Here is a 19,422-nt window from a genome sequence, read left to right on the forward strand (position 1 = left end):
CTCGGAGGCTCAGCACAACACTATAGCCTAAAGGCTACTGTCCCTTGAAACACCCGAACCTGCTGCAACCAGAACACTGACGGAAGCAGATGCACTGTAAAAAGAAATGGTGCTATGAGAAATGAGACGCAATTCAAGCTTTCCTTAGTCATGCTAATAGGTTAGTGTTTGGAGACAGACTCTATCCAGCACTTGTGCTTTTTGCTAGATTCCTAGCCTACAGCTACACGCTTGTAAGTCAATCTGGCCACATGCATGTGACTGAACTGGTGGTTTATTCTTACACATATTTCAAAATTTATTTTATTTTAAGCAAACCAAACAGAGAAAGGACAACAAATCTAAGCAAATAAGCTATGTTGATCTGGGGCAGATGAACAGAGTATGCATTCATACACAGACTCCACCAAACAAATTGCAAACAGCACATGTAGTCCCAAAAATAATCTGTAAATTGAACAAAAATGTTTAAACAGTGCTGTAAGCAATCTGAGCCCTGCAAAAACACTGGGAAGCTCTCTATTTAAAAGGAATGTATGTGCTTAACAGACAATTATAACCCAAACAAAGCCATCAGGCACAAAGTGGGAGCAGGCAGGACTGTAACGCTGTAGGCCCAGCCCATACAGATTGATGTTAGCAGGAATCCTTCTGACCGCCTACGTGGAAGACGGGTGTTTACAACAGGTCAAAGCAAATCCAGTGCCAGAACGCACAAACCCATCAAAGCTCTCAGGCAAGAGTGGGGGTACCTTGATTTTAGATGTGTGACCAGCACAGCACTTACTTCAGCTATAACTTCTTTAGTCATCTATAAATCAGAGGATCTTTTTCTTCAGTTTGTATTATTACTTTCACTGCTGCTATCTCACATTGTTCAGCAAAACCTACCAGTCAGATATTCCAGTACAGCAGCCATGTACACCGGAGCACCAACACCAATTCTGTACTTTGGGTGGCCTTTCTTAATGTAACGTAGCATTCTTCCAACAGGGAATATGACCCCAGCCTTTGCAGAGCGGGAAGTCTTGGTTGACTTCTTCTTTCCACCCCTGCTGGACATTTTGTCTGTATTGGGTCCGGAACAGCACTCTACATATTAGGAAGAAAAAAAAAGTTAAAAGGTTATCAATAAGGACAGATGCTATAATACCATATACTGAGTTTCAAGACATATCAACATATCGGGGTAGGCAGTGCATTAGGGTGCCTAAAACACACAGACAAGTTGCCTTTTTAGAGTGCATACAAGAACCCAAAATAATTTTCCACAGAATGTTTACTTGCCATTATAATAATTAATAATTTTACACAGTAAATACCTAAGCCAGAGAAATTGTTTCCTATAAATCTGCTTTGGAATTACTTTTCTGAAATTGCTAACAGATTAAACCCGGTACCATTCATGGAGCAAAGAGTGATAACTACCTAATGTAAAATAGAGCTTCTGCATTAAAGCAGAGGATGATTTCTGCAAGCAGACTGACACAACCCTCTGCTGTCTGGGAAAACCTCCTGACCAGGCATTTGAACAGCTGTGGTAGGACATTTACACTCATGAATAACTATGTTCCTAACTAGGAAAAATTGCATCCACTGAAGCTTTCATGAAGTGTATTCACCTTCCTTAAAAAACTAGATTTTCAAGCTGTGTGAACTTACAGAACAAAGGCCTATGCATGGCAAAACACATCTCCTGTACACTACATTTTCTATTTTTAGAAAGATCTGAAATAAACCCCTATAGTTTTCAACCTTCCAAAAACCAACTGTCTCCACATCAAAGACTGTATTTCTTCAACCTGCCCTCTAGGAATCTGATGAGCTTCAATCTGCCACATTGCTTTAATGCAACAGTGGTCTAAACACCCAGCAGATATCTGACAACTGTATCTCAGTTTATCTCGGCAAAGAAACCTACTGCTGATACAGCTGTCAAACATATTTTTTTTCCTCTTTGATTTCTGCTCAGGCTGTAAATACAAGATGACAGATCCAAAGAGGTGAAGGGTTTAGAGGCTCTCAAGGTATCATTGAAGGTTTAGGCAGTGCACCAGATTTTGAAATTAACTTGGAGGAAAGGAGACTGTCCCCATCTCCCCCTCCCTCCCGCACATCGGAGCTCCAGGGAAACCAGCCGCACACATCAGTGTTACACACCCTTCCATGCATCCTAGACCTTCCCTTGCTGCACAAACCCTGCCCAGTACAAATGCAGATTCGCTGGTGTGTTGATCTACTCCACAATGAAACCTTTTTGAACCTGTTTTCCCATCACACCAGTTCTCTGCTTCCCTTTTTGTTTTTCTCTCGTTTATTCTGAATTCTCTCGTCCTTACGAACCTAACTGTATTTGCCATACGTCCGAATCCACAACAACTAAGTGAGCTCAGAATTAGGCAAAACAGCTTCACCAACCCCACTCCTAAATTTTGCTAATTCTATTCTGTGCTGACGTATCCTGCAGTCTTTTAATCCTCAATGAGTCACCGAGATTCAGAGTACATAACTATCTGATGAAGACCTCTCAAGATAACTAAGGAAACATGAGTATCAAACATTTCCTTTCCACTTCTACACTCCATTCATCCAAGAGTCTACACTTGCATAGCACATTAAGTCAAATAAATGCAACGGACTTACTGCTTGTGAAAGATAAACGAAATAATCCCGTCTTAGTAGCTCAGATGAAAGGCACACTACATTTATGAAACTTGTGTCAAAAAGACAGGAAACTTTGGGAGGGGGAAGCCATCGAAAGGGCTCCTCCTCCTCCTTTCCTCTGCTGCAAACTCGGCTCTGTAACAACTATTATTCTGCAAAGAAGAGCACAAAAGCCAATTTTCTCGCCTTGAGAAACTGCCTAACTGGAGCTCTCTCCACTGATTTCAAAAACCTTCCATTTAATTGCATTTTGTCATCTAGTTAGGTCTGTCTTTGTTAGCAGGAAGGCTGGGTGTGGCTCCGAGTTGGCTACAGACTTTCTGCCAGAAATTATTTTCATAGTTCATAATCCATTCTCATCAATACTACAGATGTTTAATCTCACAAATATTAAAGAAATTCACTGAACCAAACACCTGGGAAAGCAGGCATGAGAAATACCTGTACTTCTAGCTCCCCCCATAATTCCTTTGTTTTGTAACTGAGAGGCAAATGAAGAAAAACATAATTTATCTAGGGAAACCCTGCAAGCCTTAAGCAGTAAACTTCTACTAATCATTTGTCTTACGAGTTTATGGGATAGTCAGAAGAGCTGGACGAGGATATGGAAATCCGTACTTCCTGATGCTGGGATTTTTCCTTTGGGAGAGCGTCGTCCAGCCATCAGCTGCTGTAACATTTGGATCAAAGTATGGGTAAAGCATGCAGCAACACCGAGCTACTGCAAAGAGGCTTTGAAGGAGCCGGAGTAAATACAGCTCATCCAATCTAAAAATCCAAATGGAAGACACACACGGATAGCCATGATGTATCTGGTAACTGAGAGAGATGAAAGAGCACTGGCCTTTCATTTTTAGTTCGAAGAAAATGACTATTCGTAGAGAAGTAAGGGAAGTGGTTTCTTCACATGTCGAAACAAACGTGTCCTGTGTAGCACTGTCTCTGGACACACATCAGCTACCCAAAGCGATTAGTTTGTTGTGAACATACTGTCACCGGTCATGCTAAACCAACCTCCCTTATATCACCCTTGAGCAAAACACTTTGCTGTTAGTTTCCAACCTCTTTCACCTGGTGTGCAGAAGACCTTCTTCCCTTTAACATACTATTTTCTATCTCATTCTGCCAAGCCTCCTGTTATCTACAGCTATCTAACATGTGCCCATATATAAAACGGTGTCTTTTTTTTTCTTTCATAATAAGCTTACTTTATCACTTCTGCAAACTATAGAGGTCAATTTCCCCTTTTATTTTATATTCCTGGCCACACTGCCCCCATTAATATTTAGGATAACCCTTGACCCATCTTGACAATTACCCCAATTCTTTCATACTGTACATTCAAGAGCCTTCTCACTGTAAGTTTACTTGTGAAGAAAAACTTTGCCTGAACCAGAAAGGGGCACGGGGGAGTAAGCTTGCAAGCTGAAAAGAGCAAGAACTTCTGGAACTTTTAATATTAAAGGTGAAATGCAATAAACATGAGTTTCAGAGCTTCCTGTCTCAAGGATCCCATTCCTACAACACACAGTCAATCACTGTCTCTTTAGATCTGGGGGTGGAGGGAGGGAAATTCCAATTAAGTTTCAAGTATCACTTTTGATTTTGCCAACCATGTAATTTGGAAATGGAAAACGAGAGCCTGGCATGGAAGACCTTTTTTGGGGCTTAATTATGGATTCAGGATCATTACTTTGCAGAACCTGTTAGTCCTGCCTTTGAGCTGAGGGATGGCCCAACGAGCTTTCCAAATCTCTTCTCTACTTCTAGTTCTCCACAGCAAAAGAGATAGGAAAGAGAAGCGATTTCACTTTTAACAGCCACAAAAAAAAAAGAAAAGTTGAAGTTAAATCTAAAGAGCATGGTAACAGATAGAAACCCAAAGAAATGGTTCTCAAATGGTTTATCTTTGTAACACCAGAAACTCTGGAACGCTGCCAACATTAATGAACCAGAGCTGTTTGCTGAGTCACTGCTAGCCAGCAACCAAAGGGAATCTTACCACATCTGCCATAGTTCAGACATGATTTGAGCAAGACCATCTACAATTAAACGAAAAAAAGAAAATCACGGTCAATGGACCAGTCCTTTCCCTTCTTTCCTCTCTGTTGCCTCTGCAACACAATTACTGAGCAACTCTGCCAAACATGCAGTGTCTTCAAAGATTTGACTATAAAGTGATTTCATTTCAATGTGACAGTTCACAATTATTACTGTGCCAATCAGTGGATATCACTGAGAAGTCAACTTATCTAAGCCCACCTTTGGCTTCGAATCAAGTTTAATGCTACATTCTTCAGCAGATCTGCTGTGCTTGGACACAGATTGTTCTGGCTGCAGAAATCAGCACCCGATTCATAGCCTTTTGAGAGCCCCTTGAAGCCTGCAGCAAGATTCTTACTGCTTTCTAAGATCCCAAAATTCACAGAAATGAGAATTTGATGGTATATTAATTTGGCTTATAGCAAAGATTCAAGCTACAAGGGTCCTCTGCTGTCATGTCTTGCAAGCCAGAAATACATTTCCTAAGAAACAAAATAATGTTAAGGTGTGTTGATGAAATCGGTGTAATTAACATTTTTCTGTTTGAAATTGGCTGTAGCAGCTCTGGTTGGCCACATTTTTTGTGTGAAGACAGATATTCCACTAAACCACACTTTCAAATACCATCTTCCTAAAATGCACACAGGCATCTGTTTTTCTGAAAGGTTTAACATCACATAATTCTAAGTACAGCTTGCAAATACTGGTAAAGTGATACCTAATTTCCAAATACCAGTACTTCATTAGCTCAGTCAATCTGACACTTTCATCAAACAGCAGTAATAAACCCCCCCTGCTATTAATAGTTTTCAGGTACTCGTTCTTAATGACTTAACAAATTACTACGAATGCTACTGCTGTCAGGCAGGGACTTCTGATCATGGGCTTACACTGATGTATTCACTGCACACAGCGAACAGATGATTAAATTTCAATCTACACAATCACGTCACTAAGTGTAGTAGAATCCAGGAGACCATTACTACAACAAGATAAATACAAAGATTTAGTAATTATTTTTCTCTTATTTCCAGTACAAAGACGAAGCTCTCACAAGAGATTAACAATGCTATCTTCTTTCCATTGTTTCAAAAGATTAACAGTGTAAGTGCTGCCACTCTCTCTTAAATCTGTTTATGTATATAACAATAGCTGCTCGCTGAACTCTTTTTGAAAAGGTGCATTTGAATTTGCTTTGACAACTAACTTGCTCTGTTCTCAGCTAGTCAGAAGCTAGTCTGGCATATTTATAAGATGCACTGCTTATGGAGTTGGTATAAAATGGTCTCTAATAATGCTTGCCTAGCACAACAGTGTCTCAGTCTGTGACTGCAGTTCCTAGGTATGACAGTAATAAAAGAAGAGCTAATCACTCAGCTATCGTTTGATCTGATGCGATTTCAAAGTTTAGCTTAAATGCTTTATCAAAGCAGTAACTCTTTGTGGTCCGAAACAGACAGAGGAGCAAAACCGGTTGGGAAACAGCAGTTCCAGCACTATGTTAATTTCTCATCTGCAGAGGTAGCACCATACATACATTTATATTCCCTTGGAATGCTCAACAGATGTACTTACTATCGAAGATTAATAAGACTAAAACTTCCATAGTGATATCATAAAGGATGGGAAAAAGAGGAACAACATTTCCACAAAACCCGTGTGCAAAACAAAATACTGTTGCACAATTGTATTCAACTGGCAGAAGTCCTTCCCTCCCACAACGGGTCTGAAACCCTGAAACAAACGTCCCCTTAATGCGCAAACCTCCACCGTGAACAGTACTGGGAGCACGACAACAGTTTTAGCTGGGCATCCTGCCACCAATAGTCAAGAAAACGTAAATACAATTGTCTTCACTGGCCGCTGCTGGGAGTACTAGCAAAAAAGCAAGCCCATTTGTGCATTACAGCTTTTTGTATACTAGGTAGGAAGCATAAAATTTGATACAGGACCTTAAATCACTGGACCACTTATGAATTCAATGTTCAAAAAACTGTTTTCAAGAACATTTTGAAAACTTCTTTGCCCCTTGACGTTTTTGGAAGAAAGAGAAAACACAATAAAGCATTCATGTGGATGCTTCCAAGGCAAAATCCAGACGTAGAATGAATTGAAGATAGACGCCATAGTGCTGAGGGAAGGGAGTACAAACACTCGACCCGCTGAGGCTGCCATGAATGGCGCGATCCTAGCATCGCTCGTTTTGGAGCAAGGACCACGAGCTGAATCCTGCCCACCCTCACTTCAGGATGAGTCTGGGTAAGGAACCTCTTTATGTGTCTACAGCCTCCTTCGCTGACAAGTGAGCAAGCACTGCTCTCCTTCCACAAACACTGCATCATTCTTTTCTGATTTTGTCTCGAGGAACCACTGAGCTGATAAACCTAATGCCTCACTGCACTGCCCACTGGCTCAGTATTCCCTCTCCCACCAGAGGCTCTCCCTGGAGACTCTTTCTTTCTCTTGTAGCATCAGTTCCAGATTCCTGCTCCTTTCTCTCTGCTTTATAACCTTGCTGGGGCAGCGATGCCTTCTACGCAGAACAGACAACAGGCCTTGATCCTGGTTGACAGAGTTATACAAAAACACTTCTCAATTTCTTTGAGAGGGTAAGATTTTGATCATTCTTCAGGAATGTGACTACATCACCTGTCTTATCAAGAGATTATATTTTACCAAAGCTCATTGCTGTGTACTGGAATTTTACCTGCAGAACCAGGCAATTCCCAAGGACAAATTTAAACGTGCTGATCTATTTTAAGATGAAGTTTGCAGTGATGGATTTTTCTTTTTGCTAATGCTGATCTAGAAAATAAGCAGTGCTTAAGGACTCTTCCTACATTACTGTCATTAGGCCAAATTCCAGTCTTACTATTAGCTTTTAGATCAGTTATGGCTTAATCTACACTGTTAACATTTGGCTTTACTGGAAATAAGAAGTCTGTGCCTTAGACACAACAAAACAAAGTTACTCTTTAGGAAAACAGAAGGCCTAGAAGATTTCAGTGTGCAAGTTTATGATACATAACACAGCAAATAAGTGTACTTCCTTTCTTTCAGAATGCTGGGAAAAAAAAAAAATCAACACACAACACATTGGGGAACTTTCTAGGGACCACTTGATAAGAAACCTCTCACACCCAACTGCATTAAAATCTATTTTTCACAGCAACTGTAATTGTCTTGTTCCCACCTAAATTTTTCAGCTCTGCATTGTGCCTAAGAACCCAGGTTCTGTTTTTATTAATTGCTCACTTGCCCCTCAGCTCATTTATTTCTTCTGCTCTTAGGAATGGGGGAGGCAGTGGAGCTGCAAAGTTCCCTACAGACCTGTTGCTAAGTGACAGCCACACACAGTCCTGGGGAAAAAAAATGGTTGTTTGTTTGTATGGTCAAGAGATAAATTTCATCCAAATATACTTCAGCAACCAGTCTCCTTCCGTCAACACAAACGAAGCAACCTCGCTTTTACACCACCCTACTTGCACACGAGCTGGTTTCAAGTACCGGCTTCAGATGCAAACTCAGGGGCCTTCTGCAAGTTACTTTTAGAGATTACAGGAGAAACAAAAGGATTCTAAGGAAGACACAAGCTACAGAAACAGTTTGCTCCCCGTACTGTCTCCTACAGGCACAAACGTTGTCAGCCGTCGGTCTCCATCCAGACGCCCCTGCGATACGCCTTGTGCGGAGCCTCGGGGGCCCGCATCCACCTGCGCCCCGCAGCCCCCCGGAAGAAACACCCACAGCCGGCCGGGGGGGGACTCCCATCCCGCACCCACAGCCGGCCCGGGGCGGGGGGGCTGCTCCCATCCCGCAGGCAGACAAGAAGTGACAGTTCTAGAAGCACAAGCGGCCCCGTCTCCAGCTGAATGTTGCTTTTGGTCACCCTGGGAAGCCTTTGCTTGGGGGTTTAAAAACGTCATTTGGCTTTTTTTGTTTCTCATTCCGCCGTTCGCATGCGGCAGGTAACTTTCACGCCGCGGGTTCCTCACCGCAACGCGAAACACGCCGAAACCACGTCCCGCTGCTTCCCACTCGCACTCTCCGCAGCCCCTCTCTCTCATCTTCCCCTGCCCGGCGACCCGAGGTGGGAAAGACGAAAGAGGAGCCCGGGCGTGCGGGTACGGGCAGGGGGGTCCGCGGCTCGACACCCCCCCCCCCAGCCCTCCCTGGAAGCGCCGGGCAGGGCTCCGCCGGCGGGGTGACCCCCCGGACCCCCTCTACAGAAACCAAACCCCCTCCGCCACCATTTGGCCGCAAGCGGGGCGGATCTCCCGGCCTCCCCCCAGGCGCAAGAACCCGCAGACCGCCCCCGGGCCCCCGGCTTCCCTCAGCGAACGGCACCGAGGGGGGGCAGGACCCCACCTCCCTCACAGCCTACCCCGCGCCGGGGGCCACCCCGCCGCGGCAGAGCCCCTCAGCGACGCCCCCCGCGCCGTTCCCCGCGGCGGCGGTGACTCACAATATGTCGGCTCGGCGGCGGCCCCGCTCCCGCTGCCGCTGCCGCTGCCGCTGCCTCCGCTCCGCCCGCGGGGCCCACGGGAACGGCTGGGACGGGCTGGGCGGCCAGCTCCCACAATGCCCCGCGCGCCCGCGCGCTACGTCACATCCCCCTCCGCGCCTGGCCCCGCCCCCCGCACCGCCCCTCAGGGAGCGCCGCTCCCGCCGCCCCGCGGGGGTCGGTGGTTCCGCGGCCCGGCGGCGGGGCGAGGCCTTTCCGCCTGCGGCAGCCGCCAGCGCCGGCCCTCGGCTGCCCCGGGCGGGGTGGGGAGGTGAAGTCGTGCGGCCCCCGCGGTAGCTGGGCGGCCCGGCGGTTGGAAAGCGGACGGGCCTTGGCACCGCGGCCTAGCGCAGCGCCGGGCCGGGTTCGCTCCTCAGGGAGGACAAAGCGGGGGTGGGGGTAACGCCGCGTCCCCCCCCGAAATGAAGTTTGACCTTCGGGGGGGGGAAGAAAGCGAGGGACTGGGTGGTTACAGCTGGCTCCGGGCGGACCCGCTCTTTCTGCTCTCCCCGTGCTGTACAAAAGTGGCTCGCTGCCATTTTGTAAAGGCCGCAGATGGAGCTTTCGGAGGAGTTTTCCCATCTGGGACGTGGGGATGTCCTTGGGCACGCCTTGCCGGGTCGGGAGAGCCGGGCTGCTGCTCCCCCCCGCCCGGATGACGAAGGGAGGGTGCATCCCCCAGCTGCTCGCTCCTCGCCTCCCCTCTCCTGCCTTCCCCGCCGGCTGCCCGTGGAAGACGGCAGCTGCCCCAGCGGGCCTCGGCTGCGGGACAGACTGGTCGTAGCGGACTGCCTCTGCGTTTGCGGTGGTGGGACTGGAGGACGCTGGTCTTCTGAGTGTCATGGAAGACTCCTGGCTTGTCAGTGCTCCCAGAGCTTTCTGCTGCTCCCACCTGAACAGAGCATCCCCTGTCTTCAGTGCCCAGAGCAGGATGCCAGCCCACAGGCACGGTCCCTTGCTGTTCTTTCATGGCTGGAACTGTGACAGGCGACAGTGGCATAATTTCACTGCAGCTACCAATGGCTAGTAAAGGCAAGGAGTTGCTCTCTCTTCCGCTCTTTTCATCAAGCACCCTGAGCACCAGGTCTCCTAATTTTGCTCAGTCTGTATTCACAGTACCTTTGTCATACAAAACAGAAAGCAGAAAGGAAGAAAGTGGTTTAAAGGAAGAGTGTAAAACAGGGAACTGGGGACAGCCTGTGTCAAACCCGTGAGGCTTGATATTACCCCCGGTCTGAGAAACCTCACTCAGAAAAGTGTTTCTGAAATACGGAGCGAGAAGAGGTATCACACACAGGGCTGTGTGCAATGCATGTGGCCTACAAAAGCTACACCGCGTGCAATTATACTCGCCAAGCTCAGACATTGTAATTATGGTGTTCTCATCCATGTAAATGGCCAGGCTTGGTCTGGTTTTCAGTGCAGCTAAACTCTGCGTCTCTCAAGAGAGACAGCTCTCATTACGTTTCTGCGCAGCGCACAGTCAGACGCAACCTTGGCCTGCCTGTGCTCTCTGAGTGCTGATTATAACCTGAAAGATACTCAGACACGCAGTTTTGCCTCACAAAGACTCCCCGCTAAGTGAAGTACCCTGGAGTCCCTGATTGCCCTTAACCCAAGGATATAGATACCGTACTTAGGAGGCCATCTGCCGTGGCTCCTCTTAAACAGCTGAGGACACATTCTGCTTTCCCTGTGTTCCCATCCACGCACACCATCTCCCTCCCTCCTCCTCCTCCTCCTCCTCCACGTTCACAGTGCAGCGGAGCTCCGCTCCCTTTTTCCTGGCGGGTAGTGCTACCCGCGCAGTAACTCTTCCCGTGTGCTGTGCACAGTGCTGAACAGAACGGGTCCGCCAGTGCTTGGCTCTTCCCACGTCATTTTGCTCTCACCCACAGAAGTTTTATTTAAAAAAAACAAGCAAAAAACCCCAACCCCCAAATCTCTCTGTTGACATGATGAGCTGCAAAGGCCCATGTGGAATTTAAAGAACCCACAGCGTTGTCTGATGAGGTTGATACAGGGCTGCAAGGCGAAGGGAGCTGACCTACAAGGGCAGATGGAAGGAATTATCTGTGAAACCAGGGTAGGTCACTTTCTATGCTCTTCTACCATCATGGTTTGTTTTGTCTGTTTTGTAAGGGGAGTCTCTGCATTTGTGCTTTTGGAGAAAGCCTTCAGAACACAATTGGTGAGAATTTCTGTAGTGAGAGCTGCCTGAGTTTGCCAAGCGCCTGAACAGTTTGTCCGTGAAATAGAATGTTAGCGGGGAGGCTGCTGTTGATCACGTGAATGTGAACGTTGGCTGGCTCACCTCCCACCAGAGCACAGACTGATGATACTGGACAGCTGCTGGGGTTGCAAAGAGCGCCCATTCTGAAAACACACAGTGTGTCACGAGTGTCTAGAAGGGAGTGTTGCTACAAAAGTCTGTGAAATTACACTACATAAACTACCTCACTAAAACAAACCTTGGCTTAGATTTTATTCCCTTTGCCAGTTTAGTGATGTATATATTTATATATAGAATGATAAAAAGCACCTTTCCAGAGCTCTGCTGTCTTTGGGATTAATATAAACAGTTCATATTCTTACATTCTTGTATTCTTATTTCATTTGGACGCTCTGACTGTAATCAATTTTAGCAATCTCAAGGGACTATTCACAGAAGATAGTCCTGACTGATCGAGAATATAAACACCTAACTTGTTTATGCAGCATAGGTGGTGGGGAAGGAAATATTACTTGGGAGGGGGCAGAGCAGAGTGGGAAGGGTTGTGGCTGATGGTAATCCTCTTAAACTTCGATAAGCGTTTTCACTTTGGCATAGCTATCTTAATTCTGAATGCATCACCTCATTTGTCATTGGTGCTTATTTGTCATTGTGTGTTTATTGGATATTCAGAATGCATGTCCTAGGTTACCTCAGTTTGCTGAAATATCTCTTCAGGACATGGTGTGCCCCGCCAGCAGATCCCTGCTGTTTTCCTTCCACCTTCACATGGTCAAAAAAAAGTGCAGATTCCTCAGGCATGGCCTACTTCTCTGCAGAGGCTATCTGAACCTCCTTCAGCTGCTTAGTCTCCTCTCTTTATTTCAGACTATGCCACTAATCCATGCTTTCGTTAACTACTTACAGTGAGGTTATAATCACATATATGTACCTATAATGTGGAGAATGCTGTTGACGTTCGTGTGTTCTCCTTCAGATGGGCACAGTGACCTTGTACCAAATCCAGTCAGTGCTCATCACGCTCTTAATGCGACCCGCAGACCTAGGATCTGTCCCGGCAGAGTATTAACTGTGATTTCCAGAGGGCTGGCACTGGCCTTCCAGCAGCTTGCTGTAATCCACTGTGGTTGCTACCATATTGAGAAGTTCCCCGCTACAGTACTTGAATGTGGGTGGGACAAGTCTTTTCTTTCAGTTCGCTCTGGTTTCCAGCCACCATAAACATATGCAGCTTCCCCGTTGTTCAAAATTAGCCCATCAAGATCACGAGCTTCTGCAAGTGACATCGACCACAAACTGATGCTGGAACCACGGTGTGTTTTGATGGCTGTTTTGTGCAGGGTCGATGCCATTGATCTGAATGATCCCTTTTTATCTTTGTTATCCAGATAAACAGAGAACTGCAGTTTGGTTTCCAGCACGCTTCAAAAGCTGACAGCTGACTTTGTCAAAGTGAGCTGCAGTTTTACACTCAGCCTTTATCTGCCACAGGTGAACAGAATTAATTCCATTTTCAGAGAGTCACTCTTTGCTTTGACATCCAAGTCATGACAATTCAGAGGATATTCCCCCTCTTCTGAACATGGAAAACAATTAATTGTTCCTGCCTCGATGTTCTCAAGGCACCATCGACTCTATATTATTGCCCGGTGTGTTGTTCTGTAGCAGAAGTGCCAACTCGTGCTAATATCTTACGGTCAGATTAATACTTTCAGGGCACAGGAAGTGGATGTCTGGAATTCATTTCCCAGGCTGGTCGGCAGAGATAAGTTATTACAGATAATTTACTTATTTCATTCAAAATTTCTGTAGGCAGGCTACCTCTTATTTTTTTTCCTAAAACTGCAATTTGTGCCAACCAACTTTTTCAAATAGCTGTGCCATTTTAATAATTTAATTCTTCTAGAAAAATATAAACTATGGAAATTTTTAATCAGTGCTTACACCCGGTATCAAAAAATACTTAGTAGCAGAGACAATGTGTTAAACAAAATGCCACCTTTTTGTGAAGGGAGGCAAACTTTCTCTGGTTTAAATCTGGAAAATGAGAGCCCCTGTGATAATTGCACTTTTTAACCCAGGTTGTGGAATCATTCATGCAGCTAATGGAGGCTGTGACTCAAAAAAATGCCAAAATCTGTAAAATCATAATTAATCTGTAGATTAGGGATAATATTAACCTCCGATATACGGCACTGCAAAACCTCCTTCGTCCAAATAAAAGCTAAATGCTGTTTTGAGCGATGAAATTGGTAGCCCCACAGCGGTGGCAGTGACCCAGTGACATGAGGAAACGTTAACTGCTTGTTTCCCAGCAATATGGAAGAAATGTGCTCTAAAACAAGGCTGAAGCACCCTGGAGCACCCAGGGGACGGGCACCCTTGCCTGCCTCTGGTGTAGTCAGCCTTCTGCTCTCAGCGTAACCCCAGGCTGTGCATTAAGCAAAGCAGTTCATTCTCGTCTGGTATTCAAAACAGCCTCTTGCATGACGGCATTTTTAATGTCAAGTGGCTGGGGAAAGTTCTGTGTTATTGTGCAAAGAAAGTATTAAATCCAAGAGCTATGATTTACGTTATTAAGTCAGAGGATTCAAAATTACATCCCATGATGATGTGCTCAATGGCTCCTGGTAGCTGGTGAAAAGCTTGGTGGATACTCGTGTACTAATAACTCATATTTCTTATTTTTCATTATTAAATCCCATTGCTTCCCCAACATTAATTTTCCGTGTAAGCAACAGCCATAGTTGCCAGAGGGATTTTATATAATTGCAGATGGTAGGAGACGTAGTTGGTAATTGCAGAAACGCAGAGGGAGATGTCCAGGAGATGATCTTCTACTAAGATGTGGCCGTTGCTATGGAATACTTCACAAACTGCTGTTCTGCATGAGAGCACTATGATACATCATTTCAAATATGAAATTATTTTTACAGTGGACCCATTTCTTTGCCTGCAAAAGCAAAATCAGATCACCACCCTGAGGAATATTAATTAAAAAAGCTCCTGTGCTGGACAACAGACATGACATGGAATATAGTTCATGAAGGAGTCAAGAGAATTAGAATCCACAGTAATACCAGGCAGCAATGAAATCAGGGGCTTTCATATCCATCTCATGAGACAAACCCTACTCTTTAAATTAAGCAAAACTTCTTTTGCAGACATGAAGATCACCAACTGTCATAGTATACAAAATCTATGTAGCTTTACTACTTCTTGCTTTAAAGCTATACTAGAGGCAAACGTCCTCAGTTTGAACGGAACTTCATAAATTGATTCATATCAGAGAGACCGTTGTTTCTTCTGCTTATTTTGAAGTATGTTCTCTGTGCGGACAGAGGGGTACAGAACGAAGAGATGAGGGTGCTGGATGTTTGTTTGTGATGGACACAGAAATACAAATTGTGCCTGCATGTTCTTGCCAAAAGTAGTGCCAGGTGACATGGTCACCCTGGGCTTTGCTGAAGGACCCTGAGAGCGCTGGGAATGCAGTAGCTGCCCTGTCACTTCAGAAGGACGGTGTCCGTCTCCACCCCTCTTTGCAAAATGTTGTAAGGACAGGTTGAGAAAAGAGTGATGAATGGCAAATGTGGTAATGCTGACTCAGCAAGGTTTGCCAAGTCACTAACAGGATATCTTTAGCTCTTTGTGGAGCAGCAGCCTGAAGAAAAGCTGTAAGTCAGGGCAATGGAAAAAAATTAATTCAGCAGTAGACATGAATGACAAGTTGTAGTGCATGCTTTGCTCGCCTTAAAAATCTACGTGTTGGGACGTGTCTGCGCGATGGCTGGAGCTCATGAAGTTTTTCCCATGGCATGAACAGCCAAAAACTTTAAAATAAGGAGGAAACAAAGCAACATCTCCCTCTACGGGAGTCGCCTAGATTGCACCCCCCGGCTCTTGCAGCTGAAGTCTCCTGCGGTGCTGACTACCTGTCCAGTGGGCGAGCCTCAGCAGCTGCTCCTGCGAATTCCAGCCCGGCTGCGCGGGCTGACAGCGAACAGATGCTGAGGCCATGAACCAGAGCTAATTGTTTCTAACTAAACTCTTGGTTTCTTGACAACTGCTCAGAACTTGTGCTTTTAAAGAGTTTACACATGTTAATGAGAAAGCCAATGATTATTGCTGGGTTTTGCTTTTTTTTTTTTTTTTTCCCTAATGGGCTTTGCAGTATGATTGTGCTTAGCTGTGGGGCTTTTGGTGGGGTAACCAGCGTTCAACCAACTGTGTATCACCAGGCAAACAGCTCCATCGTTCTGTGCTCTGACAGTCCGACCCTTCTGCATGGTCCGTGGGAGGAGGAGGGACCACACTGTTTCACCCTTTGCAGAGGGAGGAGGGTGTGACTGTGCTGAACCCAAGCAAAAGTCTACAGATGTGAGATGGACTTTATTTTGGTCAGCTTCAGATGATGTCCCTAGGCACAATATGAATAAGCCGGTGCCTGTAACACATATATAGATATTTATTTATTTTGTGGCCAAATATTCCTTGTTGCTTTGTTTACTTAAAGCCCCACAGTTTATTTTGGGACATGTTATTCCCTTCTACTTGCTGCTTGCTAATTCATCTGATGACATTTTTGCCTGTGAAAAATGGCTTATGGAAAGTACTGGGGTGAATATCAGTGAGAAATAAGCCAGGATTTTTGTTTGGAAGTATTTGGAAGGTCACTCTGAAGCTTGTGGATCAACCAGGCAAGCAGAACTAGTCTCAGGTGTCAGTTGACCTGTCCCACAAATTGAACTATGGAAAGCAAAGCGTTCTCTGGGTGATAGTTGTGGTGAATACTTTCCAAACAATTCATACAATAGAAATCCGGTCACATAACTGTTTATTGGTTAATAAATGAATATGAAATATGAAACAAAATGAAAACCTAAATCTTTCTATGTACTGTCTTGAGAAGAAAATAGTTAGTGTTTGGTGACTTCCTGAGTGTGCCGATCATTGTGACTAACCCCCATAGCTTGGGAATATGCCTCTTAAATTAATTTTTGATTTCCCTATGTGCTATGCCCTGAATTCTCAGAGGTTTCTGTCTCATTAATATCATAACATTTTTCTAAAATCTGGCCAGTTTTGAGAAAATAAGAGATGTGTGGTTTTATGCTAAATTACCCTTATCACACATGGAAGCATTTACTAGTGCACAGTGTTTTTCCTGAATGCACTTCATATTCTTAAACTGCTCTATAGATTTTTTTTTTTCCACTGAAGTTCCTTTTTAGGTACTAAAATAAAGAAAACAAAATCCTAATTTTCTTTCAGTGTATGGTTTTGTAAAAACATAGGCATGCAGGAATCCCAACAGAAGTAAATGTTAACTCTCTGCACCAATCCAATTACCCTTGTTACCGTGCATATGCAATGTGTTCTGCATGTGTATGTACAATTAGTTAAGTCCACTGCTATACAATTGTTTGAAATATATTTTTGGAAACTGGATTTGGCAAACAAAGCAACATCTGGTCACTCAAACCACTATCTCAAGCCTTTCTCATGAAATATATTCCTTTCTTTTGCACTAAGAGGACATTTGTTGCATCTCCACAGACCTGTTTGCATTTCAGAATATTTCTGGGCTGTTGTGGCCAACGTTTTCAAATGTGATTAGTGATTTTGCAAATCAGATCTGCTAGATGTGTGTCTATTAAACAGAGCTATAGAGATCATTAATCACGTTAGCAAGTCTTCCCTAGTATTTTTCTTAATGGGATGTATCATGAGATCTTTCTTAAGCCCCTTACCATTGGAAGGGGAGCCTGCTTAAGCACCTTTACCATCTAGATGTGAAGACATGATGCCATTAAGGAGCTCAGCCAGCAGGTGGAGTTTAAATTGCATTTAGACAGCGGAGCTTTAGACTCTGATTAAGGCTTAGCTGGAACTGTGCTACTGGAAATGCCCCGTATTGACAGTTCTGGAAGAGCGTTGGGTCGTGAAAACTTCCATCGGCTGCATTTGTATGCAGGCCACGTCGCTAGTGCAAAGATGGCACGTACGGTTTATTCACTCGCTGACGTTGACTTTGGGGTAATGTGGAGGAGTGCTAAATAGTTGTCACTATGTATGAATTAATACTTAAAAAGAAAAAGTCAGCTGCCAATTTCATATATACCTGAACAGACATGAAGGGAGAAGGAGCACTCAGATGAACTGAATTCCCAGTGTAAGCTTTTTTATTTTTTGCCTTGATGGCAAACAGGACTAGGATAGGATTAGGGTAGGATTTGATGGCAGTGCTTCACTAGAAGCTGCGTTAAGCACTGAAAGAGATGAGAAGGTCAAGAGATATTTGACAAAAATCATAATGCTGTGTTAGTAGCAACGGGAGGTGGATGAGAGAAGGGTTTATTGCATCTGTTACTAAGCTTTATTATGAATCTAGTGCTGAACAACAGCCAAAGCAAGAGAAACTGGAGCTGGCCAACCCTTCTGAGCAGGATATGGCTATGGCTGGCATCTGCCCGGGAACGAAGCCAGGCTCCAAGGCTTATACCTCCGTCTTAGAGATGAACTGTGTGGTCTGGCACCACTTTATCTTACACTATAAGTTCTGGCTGAAGGTTGAAGACAAGACCTGATTTATAAATGCTGCTACCATAAGCTATTCTGTTCTGGAGGCAGTTTCTGCTGTTATCCAGAAATCAGTGTGAGAAGTGTGTAAGACTGCAAAGAAAAACAATGGTGGGATTTGCTTTGGCTAGTAGAGATGTAAGTAGGACTGGCATCTAGGGAAGTCCTTATGTCACAGTTCGCAGGGAAGAAATAAAATAAAATAGAGTTGCACCATGCTGTGGTGATTTGCAGGGTGATATTTTGGACCTTCCTGGCAGGAATGGCTTTCAGAACCTCACGGAGATGCAGCCTGTGAAATCTAAAGTCATACTGGACGCAAAAACAGGCAGGAGCATGCAAACAGGAAAGGAAAAGCCAACCAGACAGGCAGATCAGGGCCTGCCAGGTTACCCTGACTTCCTCCCAGGTATGCAGGAGAAGAAAGGGAATTGGCAGCCATTAAAAGCACACGATGACACAACCGGATTGCTGCAGAGACAACGCGAATTACGGGCAGAGCACGGAGGAAAAATATACAGGCTGAAATTTCAGTTGAAGAGGCTACAGAAAAACTACTGCTTTAATCTAAACCAGATCTATTCCTGAACTGGTGACACTAAGCCTGTGACAAAGGACTCAAAGGAGAGATGCAAAGCACCACAAAAGGTGTGGTCAAAGCAGATGACACAGGCTGCAGAAAAACTGCTGACAAATGCCCAGGGGTCTGGAGGCATTGAAATGTCTCTCAGGTCCTTGCATCTGAAGACACTCTCGTATACTCCCATCAGTCAGGCACCTGCTCAGCAAAATGCCTTAGGAGAGAGAAGGAGATAACAGGAGCTATAAAACGAGCATCTCAGCACCCAGAAGGGATGCAGCAGCTAAGGAGCAGATAGACTACTGCATTAGACCCAAGTAACATTAAACAAAACCCTAGCAAGCATTTACTACCAAATACCCTCAGTTCGGTGAATATATTTCACCTGGCAAAAAAGAGAATTTTCTCCATACTAAGCGCCGAAAAAAGGAAAGTTGGCAAGTGATGCTGGAGAAGGAGAGCTGCCGTGGCCACGGAGGCTGTCATAAATAACGCCGGGGAGCATTTCAGGAGGCAGACCGTCCCTGCCTGGGTGGTCTCAGGCGGTGAGCCCTGGTTTTTTCCTGCCGATTCGCTGGCTGCAAAATTTAACAGTATTTTGCTTGCCACCTAAGAAAACCTCAGTAATCTAACGGCCTGGGTGATGTGCTTTCTGCCATAGCAAAGATTGGCTTTGCTGATCTAAGGATCCGTTCCAGGGCTGGGGCTAGTGTTTCAGTTTCACATCATCACTCTCTCATGGCTCGCCAGGAGGCAATGCTGAATCAGCAGCTTGCTCCACAAAGAATTCTTAAAGAAAGCTACAAAAAGCAAAGA

General features: G+C 44.9%; 1 protein-coding gene across 4 annotated transcripts in view; it reads right to left on the reverse strand.

Annotated features, from left to right (window-relative positions):
- The window catches only part of MACROH2A1 (macroH2A.1 histone), a 46,653-nt gene extending 37,361 nt beyond the window's left edge, over nucleotides 1-9,292 (reverse strand). For all 4 annotated transcript variants that reach the window (XM_075441446.1, XM_075441444.1, XM_075441445.1 and 1 more), the window contains exons 1-2: nucleotides 9,173-9,292; nucleotides 892-1,092 (exon numbers count right to left, since the gene is read on the reverse strand). In XM_075441446.1, the coding sequence (XP_075297561.1) occupies nucleotides 892-1,063 (172 nt within the window). In that variant the 5' untranslated portion in view covers nucleotides 1,064-1,092; nucleotides 9,173-9,292. The remainder of the gene's footprint in view (nucleotides 1-891; nucleotides 1,093-9,172) is intronic.
- Nucleotides 9,293-19,422: the final 10,130 nt, after the last annotated feature.

This window comes from Opisthocomus hoazin, chromosome 22, assembly GCF_030867145.1.
Source record: "Opisthocomus hoazin isolate bOpiHoa1 chromosome 22, bOpiHoa1.hap1, whole genome shotgun sequence".
Lineage (NCBI taxonomy): Eukaryota > Metazoa > Chordata > Aves > Opisthocomiformes > Opisthocomidae > Opisthocomus > Opisthocomus hoazin.